Source organism: Mustela putorius, unplaced genomic scaffold (assembly GCF_011764305.1).
Source record: "Mustela putorius furo isolate JIRA1106 unplaced genomic scaffold, ASM1176430v1.1 tig00003853_pilon_pilon_pilon, whole genome shotgun sequence".
Lineage (NCBI taxonomy): Eukaryota > Metazoa > Chordata > Mammalia > Carnivora > Mustelidae > Mustela > Mustela putorius.
In genome coordinates, this window is record NW_025422005.1 from 36,459,427 (window position 1) to 36,470,320 (window position 10,894).

Genomic DNA, 10,894 nt, shown 5'->3' on the forward strand with positions numbered 1-10,894 from the left:
TTTAACTTATTTCAAACTAAGGCTTTTTTTTTTTTCCCCAGTTGGCATTAACTTCAGCTCACACTGGGCTAAGGGCAGTTCTTTTTAACCGATGTACTCCATTTTCTTATTAAGCCATTTTGAATTGCTTTTTAAAAAATAATTTGCCAATAAAAGCATCTTAACTGACAGTTACCCTTAGACACAGAAACATAGAAATTAAATACAGATTTTATTTTAATACCTATTCTGATTTAGGACAAATGCCTTTTACTTGAACAGACCATCAGATATGTGTAACAGTAATTTTAGAAAATCACTCAGAGAGTGAAGAGCTCCCCTTGGACCAACATGAAGCTCACTGTACTACCACCAGCCTCCAGCACCCATGCTAGCTCTGGCTGGTCTCAGCAGTCACCACCCTCAGCTCTGAAGGTCTAAAATGGAAAGGGTTTCAGTTCAGTCTCTCCCTGTTTTATATATGAAGCCCTGGGACTGGAATAAACTTTTCCTGCATAGCTGCCTTCCCAGGTACTTCTTGCATTAAAACTAAGAGCCAATCCAAGAACGAAATGATTCTTTTGTTGCTAGATCCCTGGTTAAAGAGAATTCAAAGCCAAAATATGGAGGGAAAAAAAAAAAACCCAAAATATGTAGCAAAGGTTTGATAACCTGTATGTCCTCTCACACCGAGTACCAATTTCCCCTTTCAATTCTTCCCACAATGCTGATTTACATGAATGAGATGAGAAAGAGTTGACCCAGACTTTTCCTATTGAAAGATTTCATCCCTGCCTCAGAAGAGTGATCTCCGTGATGGATTCTCTCAATGGAATCCACGGTTTGCCCCAGTGAGAGATGCTAATGAACTACTTCTCAGTGCTTCTCTGTGGTCTATTTTCCCTTGATATCATCTCTGACCAAACTGCTAATTTGCTCTGTCAATAAAAGTAAGGCCACAATTTATCCTATTCTTTTTACAAAAGGGAGTGAATACTGGCTTCTTCCTAATTACTGAGAAACCAAAGATAAATGATAACAAGCAAATAGTGGGTGCTACAACCCATCAGTTATTTCATCAGTAATTTTAAAAAGTGAAACAGAACTGAATAGGAAATAAAATATTGCAAGGCATACTAAGGGTAAATTATCGTTTTCAGAAACTTTTATTTTAGTTACACATATATGTATGTAGGTATGTGTTTATTGGATAATGACATAAAACATTTCTTTTTGTGAGTTCCAGGAGAATTCTGAAAGCCACTGCTGCAGGTCACTGACCCCTGGCCTTAAGTGCTGACTTGCCACACTCCCCCACTGCTGCTGAGAGCTGGCTGTAGCTTCGGAAATCTGTGTAAGTGCTTAATTCCAGCACGGCGCTCCCTGCCAGTGGCTGATTCTGAACTTTGGGACTCCCTTCTGAAGAACAGAAGGGAGTTCTGCTTAGCCCCAATGAAGATGGTATATTTATTTATTTTTTAAAAGACTGACTGATTGATTTGCCAGAGAGAGATAGCGAGAGAGCACAAGGAGGACAAACAACAGAAGAAGAAGGAGAAGAAGGCCCCCTGCTGAGCAGGGAGCCCAGTGCTTTTGTGGGGCTCAGTCCCAGGACCCTGGGCTCACGACCTGAGCTGAAGGCAGACACTTAACTGACTGAGCCCAGCAATGCATCTGTTTCTAAGCACTCCACAGGTGTAACATTCCTCTGGTGCTTGACTCTTCTTGCCAATGTACATCTTTTCTAACTAAACTGTAAAAACTGAGGACAGAGGCTACAAGACCTAGCGACAACTCTAGCGCCTGATACACAGGAGCTGCTCAATTAATATCCTCTGCATTAGCCCCTTCCCTCTGTCAGAATCCCTCTTTTGGAATCAATGCCTACTGAGATCTGGTCAATTTAGGGACTGAAACGTTTTTGCTCTAGGCTTGCTTGCCCGGCCAAGGTATTTAACCAACTCTGCTACCTCCTCCTATGTGAGTCTTGAATAACTATCATTAGGTGCAGATGGTTTCCAGGCTTGTTTTACTACAGTGTACACCACTACGCCCAAGCTGCATCTGTGAGTTTGTGAACTCTATTAAACCAAGTAAGCTCTTATTACCTAATACAAACAGACTACCCATTTTTCTTTGAGGTCAGAATGACATTCTATTTGATACCTACACTGCTCCTTAGGAAAAAATGACTCAAGAATTTCCAACTCCCTCCAAACTACTCTACTTGATAAAACCATTCCTTTGCAGAAAGGGTTAACATTTTATATATTTGGTAATGCATACTATTATCCATTTTACCTAACCTTAATGTGCTGGGATCACAGTATGTAAAACGTCATCTCAAAAAGTAAAACAATCAGAAGTGAGTGCTGCTCTTTATCTACAAATTCATACTAAACAAAACTAAACATTCACAGCTTACACAGAAATAAAATCACATATTTGCTACCTGCTTATTCATTTCTGTGATGTTTATCCAGACTTTGTTCAAGCCCAGCTCCCCAGATTCAATCTTCTCGAGTTGCTTTTGTTCGCTGAGTAGTTCTTCATTAAGTTTGGGAATTTCTTGGAATGAGCTTTTCTGATTAGATTCCACTAAAAGCAAAAATAAGAATAATAATAAATAACCACAGAGTACTTACTCTCTTGACTCCAAGATGAAAAGATGATCTCACAGTGGGAAGGAAGACAGATTAATAAGTCAATCCTGGTGGGACGACTGAATTCCTATCTACCAGCTACACTGTTTTTTTAAATTTATGTAAATGTATATTTTTAATATGAAAGCACCATTTTAACTGGGGCTATTTCACTACTGGGGTACAATTTTTAATTAAAAGTCAGATGGCTAAAAATGATAACAAAGTATCAGCAGAAACAGCTGGACTCTGTAACTTACTGTGATCCTGAGTAAATTACTCAAATTCTTTGAGCTCAGTTTCCTCATCTGTAATACAGAGATAAAATATACTTTATAGGATTTTTAGAATTAAGTGAAAGAATGGTTGTGAAGTACTAAACAGGGCTGAGCAGGCATACAACAGGTCATAAATAAATACTAAGTATTAACCAGAACAATTAAGGAGCTTTGTGATTAGTCAAGTAGAGATTTATAAACCTCACTCCATTAATTCTTAAGGTGATGTCAAAAATTATATCTCTAAATGCTTAAATCTAACTTTTTTTTCCCTCTCTCAAACTGGTCAAATGCAAGATGGGTTCTTAACCACCTTTCAAGTGCTGTTATGAGGATTATGATTTTAAATTTTTTCATAAACAGCCAATAGTGTTTTCTTAAATCTTAAATCAACCCAAAAGCCCAAAGTGAAACAGAAGATAAATGAACATGTTAGGTGAAGTGTAGGGTGATATTTGGCTTTTCCTTTGGGAAAAAGTATCTCCTGATTGGTTTAGAGATTTGCCAGCCTAAAGGCAGAAGCCTGAAAGAGTGCTTTCTCTTCTGTCTTTAAAGATATTTTTCCTTTTCATGAAAAATAAAATACTGATCATGGCTGATCCCCCAGAATAAAACCCACATCACTTTTTTTTTAAAGCCACAGATTGCCCAATTAGTTGTTACATACTTTCTTTAAAACCAAAAAAACCTGGCATACAGGAAAGATATAAAACAATTTACTAAAATTTAAGTGCCATGATTTTTTTTTTTTTTTTTTTTTTTTTTTTTGTTCCTCTCTGTAGGGTCAGCATTTGGAATACACCTGGCACATTTTAGGCACTTGTTAAGCATCACTAACTGCATAAATCTGGCCTTTGCTTACCTCCCAACCACTTTTTGCATAGCTTTACCTTCCTCTTCAATCTATTTTCTGGTAAAGTGGATTTTCCAGACATACCAACCTCTTTAAGTCTCAGTGACTCTGTACACATTATTCTTTCTGCCTAGATGCCCTTGGCTTCTCCCCCTTCATTTCTGTCACCTTAGCCTATTTATTTCCTTTTAAGATTCACCACAAATAGCTGGGTTCCCATCTTGGATGCCCACCATCACTTCACCACTGTGAACTATCAAGCACTTAACACACTGTGCTGTAACTATCTACTCGCGTGTCTGCTTTACCAGACTAAGAGAGACAGAGAGTTGCTAAAGGACAGGGACCAGGACTTATTTGTGATGTATTTCCAGGGCCCAGCACAGTGCCAGGTACACAGAAGCACTCTAGCACTCAAGCCCACTCTCTCCAAATTCAGAATTATTTAAAAAGAAAATTAGATATTTTTATTTTTCAAAAACATGCATGAAAGGATTTCTGTATAAGTAAAAGATTTCCCTCAGTGCTTTTACTTTAACATTTGATTTACATCAGTTTGTAGGAGTACATGCATCTTACAGAGTGACAACATTCTGTTAGTCCAAATTAATACAGCATTTCAATGATTTTCTTCTACATTTTCAGTGAGGTTGTAAAGTAAAACTTTGTCTGCCACAAGTAAAACCATTCATGTCTGCCATTTTCAGGGGGTCAAATGTCCCAAGAGCTGGGGTGAGGGTGGGAGTAGAAATAGAAGTAGAATGTGGATGTGTTAGAGGAAAGAAATAAGACAAAACATTTAGGGTTACAGTTATTAACTAACAAATATATGAAGCTGACAAGACCTGAAAACTCTCTGGATAACTTAGAATTCTATGAGCCAAGAGAGGATCATTTTCATTATATGACTTGGGGCTTTTAAGGAGACCGAAGCCGAGTCAAGGCACTTTGGCTACATAAATGGGAGGAAGTGTAACAAACAACTTATGATTATAATTTATGTTCTTCCACCATGGAAAGCAACTCATTTAAAATCCAGTACATTAATACTCAAAAGAACTTACCACCTCTTTTCCTGATCTCTAAGATTAGGAAGTAGAGATTTTTGCACACACTCTTTAGACAGAAGACATACAATGCTAACAGCAATATTTTATACTTAAACGCCTTCAGTTTGCAATAAACTTTTATGTAATCATTCAACTTGTTACTGAGTCCCTATCATGTGCCCAGCCCTGCACTCAGCACTAGTGCATGTCAAAGACCCTGAAGCTCTCAGTCTGGGGGGTGGGAGTGAGGCAAGGAGTCGTTACAGAATAATTACACAGTGGGATGGACGGTATGACAGAGAGATGCCCAAAGTGTTCTGGTGGCATAAATGTCTTTGGGTTTTATGGATGGGAAAAAGTAGGCTCAGAAAGAATAAGGGACTTATTTATACTTTATAGCTAGTAACGAGCAACCCAGGATTCGACAGTCAAACCTTCTGCTCTTAGGTCTGGCACTCTCTCTAGTGTACTCCAGCTGTCAGACACTTACACCCCAATGCCCTCCTTACTACAAGACCATTTTTAAGTTCTGTACTACATGACCAAACTGCCCTGGCTGTGTGATTGAAAAGGAAATGGCCTGATTTATTCTTTCCTTCTCTTCTGAATTCTTTTCCTCCACTCTAGTGTTCCATTGTTGAGTGACAGGGAGAGATGGTTGAGAAAAGAATCTTCCTTAGAATAATTGTGGATTTTTTCTGAAGTACTTGGTTCTGGAAAGAATAATGAACTAAGTTTCAAGACCAATGAGTACCTTCAGCTTAAGGATCAAGTTGCTCCTTGACCACAAGGAAAAATACCAACTCTATCTGCTTTGCTTTCTATTTCAGACATTTCAGCAATCCTGCCTCCCTTCCTGACAAATGTCTTTGAAAATTTATTGAAATAAAGAACAAGGGCTCTGAATTTCTCAAAAAGGTATGAAAGCCAGACCAGTAGGTGGTCTTCTTTGAATCTGTGACTTCCACTGTCCTCTTGAAAAACAAGAAATAAAAATAAACTTACTGAAATATATCTAAAGTAGAAATATAATTCAAAGAAAGACTATTTAAGCTTAACCAGACTGGCCTCATTTACTCAAGATGATGGTTTTCACAAAAAACTCTTGGGCAAGTGGTCCACAATGGTTCAGCCAATGGATTGACTATGCCCCAGGCTCCACCCCCAGAAATTACAAGGCTGGCACTTCTACTGCAGCAAACGAAAGACAACAAAGCAGCTGGACTGATAATTCCAAATCTGCTTCATTCAGCTGGCTAAAAATGTAGTCAGGGTCCCAGGGGACTGTGGCTCAGTGGCAGAATGCAGGTCTCACAGTTCAGGGTACACATCCTGGCATCTCCTGAATATAGTGTTTCCAGGGATTGGTATTAGCAAATGATCGACAAATATTTGTTGACTGACTGCCAGGTCTATGACCTGTGTGCACTTTAAATATACATTTCTAAAAAAAGAAATTCCCTGAAAAGCTCAGCTAAGGTATAAGTTACATGGGTGTCCTATAAACACAGCCATAGAGCAGTCAGGGAAAGGAGTCCCTGGAGGGTAGAAGTGAGCAATGTATTGAAATGTATAAAAAAATGATTGCTATATGTGATCAAAACAAGCTCTAGTACAAACCTAGTAGGCTCAATTAATTACAGAGAGATGAGGGCACAGACAGGGGTCTTTAGCGATTATTCATAGTTAAACACTCTTTCTGAGAACCTCACTTCCAAGTTACGATTACCACTTACAAAGAAAACACTGACTTTAAAAAATTTTTGCAATTCTGGTGTGGACAATCATTAAAGAAGGAAATTAACTAGGATACAAAATCTCATTCTTTCTTATACTGTACTCTGATTCCACCAGTTGATTAAATATATAGGCCAAGATGATTCTGGCAGAGAATTGTGGTTTACCAAATTCCTTTTCTTGAATCATAAGAAAACCAAAATTAGTATTTCAACATTTTTTTTCAAGCAACATCAGTAAGAACATCATTAACACAGTAACTAAAGGTGAGCTGTCCCTAGGTCAGTTTCGGAACTTAAATAACTACAGGCAGCAAGACGACGCTGGGGTGAAGGATAGCCTGGAAGTTGTGATCTCCTAAGACTTATGATGGGAAATGAGGACACAACTCTGATTCCAGTTCTGGGGCCAGATTTTGCTATGACATTGAGAAAGCCTAGTGGTCAGTTTCCCCATGTGCTAATGCTGCTAACCTTAAGGCATCTGTGATTAACTTGAAACTGGCTCTTTAGCTTAGAAAAGCTAAAACCCTGAAACCTCAAACCAAAGATCTGTGTTGCTAAAGGAAGATAGATCAAATGTGGTTGAAGCTACTATGCAAACACACCTTTCGGATAAAGGACCTTATATGTGGCAAAAAACAACTTTCTAATTTAGAATATATGAAACTCTTCAACATAAAGTCTCTTAAGCTTTAAAAGTCATGAGAAAAATATTTATTTGTGATCTGGTACACACTAAGCACTCCATAAATGCTAGCTATTATTATTGTCCGTTCCATACAGTTTTTCTTAAGAAGGAAAATGTCTGACAAATACTCCCACATGGCCCTACGAGGAGGAAGGAAATAGCCTGATGTTGGTATTGCCACTTCATACTTGAGGAAGTATACTTGGGGAAGTGTAAAGTGGCAACAGGTGGAGGCTGACCAAGGTTCTAGATTCCTGGACCTTAGCACTTCCTTTCTGCACTTTAGGTGTTGACTGCAATGCCAGTATTGCAGATGCTATCTGTCCTGATGGTGCATAAGCACCATTTTTGTTTGTGGGTTTAAAAAGAAGCAAACAAACAACTATTCCCACATTCAAGCTGATCGCTAAGAAAGAGTATCAGAAGGCTGGAAAGAATATATAATTGTTTCATCAGAATGGGCAAAACTCTTAAGTCGGCAAGGTTCACTTTGTGTTAACCTGGAAGCAAGATAACATTCTGAAAAGGGCAACCACTTACTTGTTCTAAACTTTTCCTTGAGGGCATCCAGATCCTCCTTCAGGGCAACTTGCATCCACACCAAGCCCACGCAGGCCACAACACAGGCGGCAAGGATGACAAAAGCACAGAGGGGATAACAGATCTTGCAGCATCGTAAATAGTCTCCCCTGATCATAAAAAAAATTCAAGAGTACAAGAGTGATTATGAGTACAGCTGTATTAGAAATAGCATACATGTTTCAGCATATGGCTATTTACCAGTGTACCCAGGGAACACTGGGTACCACCTTCTTAAATCTGAACAGCAGGTTGAAAGTGACTAAATAAGATGACCTATGAAGTGTTCATCTTTTGGACACAAAGGTTTCAAACTTCACACGACACAGAAAGAGATCCTGTGGGCACTGCAGCCCACAACCATCATCACGAATTTCCCCCAAGTTCAGGAAGAATTTCAGGTTAGGGAAGTGTTATGTTCCCAACAAGTTCAGGTTAGGGAAGTGTCAAGATCAGAGCGTCTCTGCAATAAATCACAGCACCGTAATTTACCTATTATTTCTTGATTTCTTTTTTTTTTTTTTCTATTTCTTGATTTCTAACACGTATCCTCTCCAGGGGAGCCTGTTTCAAATTACTGAAACTTCATAAACTTTTGAGCAAGTTTTACTGCAAATGCATGAAAGAAATCAGCACTGCAGGTTTAAGTGGACACCTGGTGTACTCTAGCTTATTGGCCTAGAAGGCAGGAAACACGGAAAGGTGTTACATTTCACACCAAACTTCAAACAGCACTCTAACTCAACAGGGCTGTAAACAATAAAGAGTAAACAAACTTAACAAGGCAACTATTCCAGTGGAACTGTTCCATTTCATCAGACCTTCATATCCCAAATCTTAACTACTTAATCTGATGAAGCTCATTAGAAACCAAACTCTTCCTTTAACAAAATAAAAGGACAAAGACATTCTAAACAAAAAAACCTCAAAGGATTTAATCTGTTTCAGCACCCCAACCTTCTGCCTAACCCTTGCTTCCTCATCCTCAGGCTAATGTTCTTTCCTTTCAGTGTGCTCCCTGAGAGGGTCCAAGGACACCTTCAAGGTTCCCTTCAGCCTTTTCCCACCCTGGGACCCAATTCTCAATGTCCTCAAACTCACTACTGGATTTGCCTAGGGGGCTGCACCATCTAAAAGTGGTTTGGGAGGAAGTTGCCTCTTCTTTTTGTTTCCTACTCTCCACATACTCTCGAGGCTCATACTTTATAAGTTCCTCACCATTTCACCTCACTTTCAAGATCTGGAGTCATCAAGAGTGCAAAGAATAATCTGAAGTCTTAAAGTTCCTGTCTCTACTACACGTTTTAAAAAAGTTCTAGTCCCCAAAGCTTCTTTGCTCCCGGGTACCTATTCTTAGCTTGCCTACCACTCCCAGCTTGCTCTCTCTGGGCTCTTGGCACATTCCCCAAGTCAATATTTCTACCCTGGATTCAGAGTTCTTCATACACTTAAAGACAGATCTCTAACTTATCCTTCATTCAGAACCTGAGCTCATCACCTTAACATCTTCCTGTTTGCCGCCCAAGGTCTACAACCTTTTTCTTTTCTAAGAACACCCTTCTTCCTTTCAATTTTCCCCATTGGTAGTATAAGGAAATGCCTTTTCCCCACCCACCCCTCACCACTGCATCACTCACTTGACAAAGCGAGAGCGATTTCCAACTAAGCCGAATTCTTCTTCCTCTTCGGAGCTGGATTCAGAGTCTGAGTCAGGAGGTTCAGTGCGAAGGAGGCGGTGGCCTGAGCCTTTCTTGGGCTTCTTTCTCCGACTGTCCCCAGCCAGGCCGATCAATGCATTGAGCTCTTTGCGCTTCTTCATCTTTTTGTGTGGGGTGAGTGGTGCACCCACTCCTGAGCTGCCAGGGTCGTACCCGACGCCCAATTCTCTCGCTGCCTTGGAGCTGCCTTCCAGGGTGAGGAATCTGGGCTAAAGCCCTGGGTCACTCCCACCCAGGGGTGGGACTGACCAGATCCGCTGGGGGCTAGAGCCTGGAGTCCAGAGGAAAGTGGTACTCAGATGGGTGGGGGAGGTCACATAGAGATGGCCAAGGAGCTGGTGATAAAAATGGGTAAGGCTCTGGGCATGGAGTCTCAGATAAGCGGGTGGCAAGGGAAGCAATCTTTATCTCCCAATAGGTAGGTTATATTTCTAAGTGTTTTCCGGGAGCTGGGGAAGGACACGCAGATGGGTGTTTTGGCCTTCCGGGGCAGGACTTCCAGCAGAGAGCGAAAAGAAACTTGTTCTTGATGGGAGAAGAAGGGGAGGTGTAGAGCTGAACAGTGAGAACGCGCTAGTCGTTCCCTAGCTGGAGAGGTGGCAGCAGAAGAGGGCTCGAAGCCGCTACAACCCGACACAGCTTGGGCGCCAAAGAAAAGGACCGGGTCTTGGGGTGATCACCGTTCTCCGGCCTCCGCCTTGAGTTTGAAGGGGCCCGAGACTGAGGAAGTCCTAGAACACGGCTCAGAGGGCTCAGCTTGCCAACGGCCAGTCCCGCACCTGGGAGACCCCAGCCCTGCTGTCTGGGCCGGGAGGGTAGTGCGGTGCGGAGGGGCGACGGCGGCTCAGCCCACCTGAAGCGCTCCCGCCGAGTTTGAGGTGTTCTGGCGACTCTGGGCAACTCACACGCGCCGCCTCCACTCCAGCCGCGACTCCGGCCCCCACTCCGGCTGCAGCCGCAGCTGCTCCAAACTTGCTGGTGGTGGTGGTGGCGGCGGCGGCCGCGGGCTCCAAACCCGGGCCATCGCTCCAGCCCTAGCTCACTTCCCCTTTGGCAGCAGCCGCCGGCACCGCCTGCCAGTAAGCCGTGCCTCCATTGGCCCTCCGCCGGTGACGTCACACCAGGGGGCGCTAGAGTTGGTGGGAGGCGGGGCGTTAAAGGGGCCGTGGCTCCGGCGAGAGCTGGGTCCCGCCTACCGGTTGAGGAGGCCCCGCCCCCAGGAAGGCTGCCTGGGCCCTGCCGCTCACCTGTCCGGGGGCGGAATCTTTCACCAGGAGCAGGTATTCCTGCTCCTGACAAAATACTGCTTGACCTGCTTGGAAAGTTCAGAAGCCGCCAGACCCCCAGTTGTGATCTGGGCTGACACAGT

General features: G+C 42.1%; 1 protein-coding gene across 2 annotated transcripts in view; it reads right to left on the minus strand.

Moving 5' to 3' along the window:
• Positions 1 to 10,603, minus strand: part of EFCAB14 (EF-hand calcium binding domain 14) — a 37,896-nt gene extending 27,293 nt beyond the window's left edge. Inside the window, exons 1-3 of one of the 2 annotated variants that reach the window (XM_004740382.3) lie at positions 9,445 to 10,603; positions 7,769 to 7,917; positions 2,432 to 2,577 (exon numbers count right to left, since the gene is read on the minus strand). In XM_004740382.3, the coding sequence (XP_004740439.1) occupies positions 2,432 to 2,577; positions 7,769 to 7,917; positions 9,445 to 9,626 (477 nt within the window). In that variant the 5' untranslated portion in view covers positions 9,627 to 10,603. The remainder of the gene's footprint in view (positions 1 to 2,431; positions 2,578 to 7,768; positions 7,918 to 9,444) is intronic. The other variant, XM_004740383.3, reaches the window with a different exon arrangement.
• Between the last annotated feature and the right edge of the window lie 291 nt (positions 10,604 to 10,894).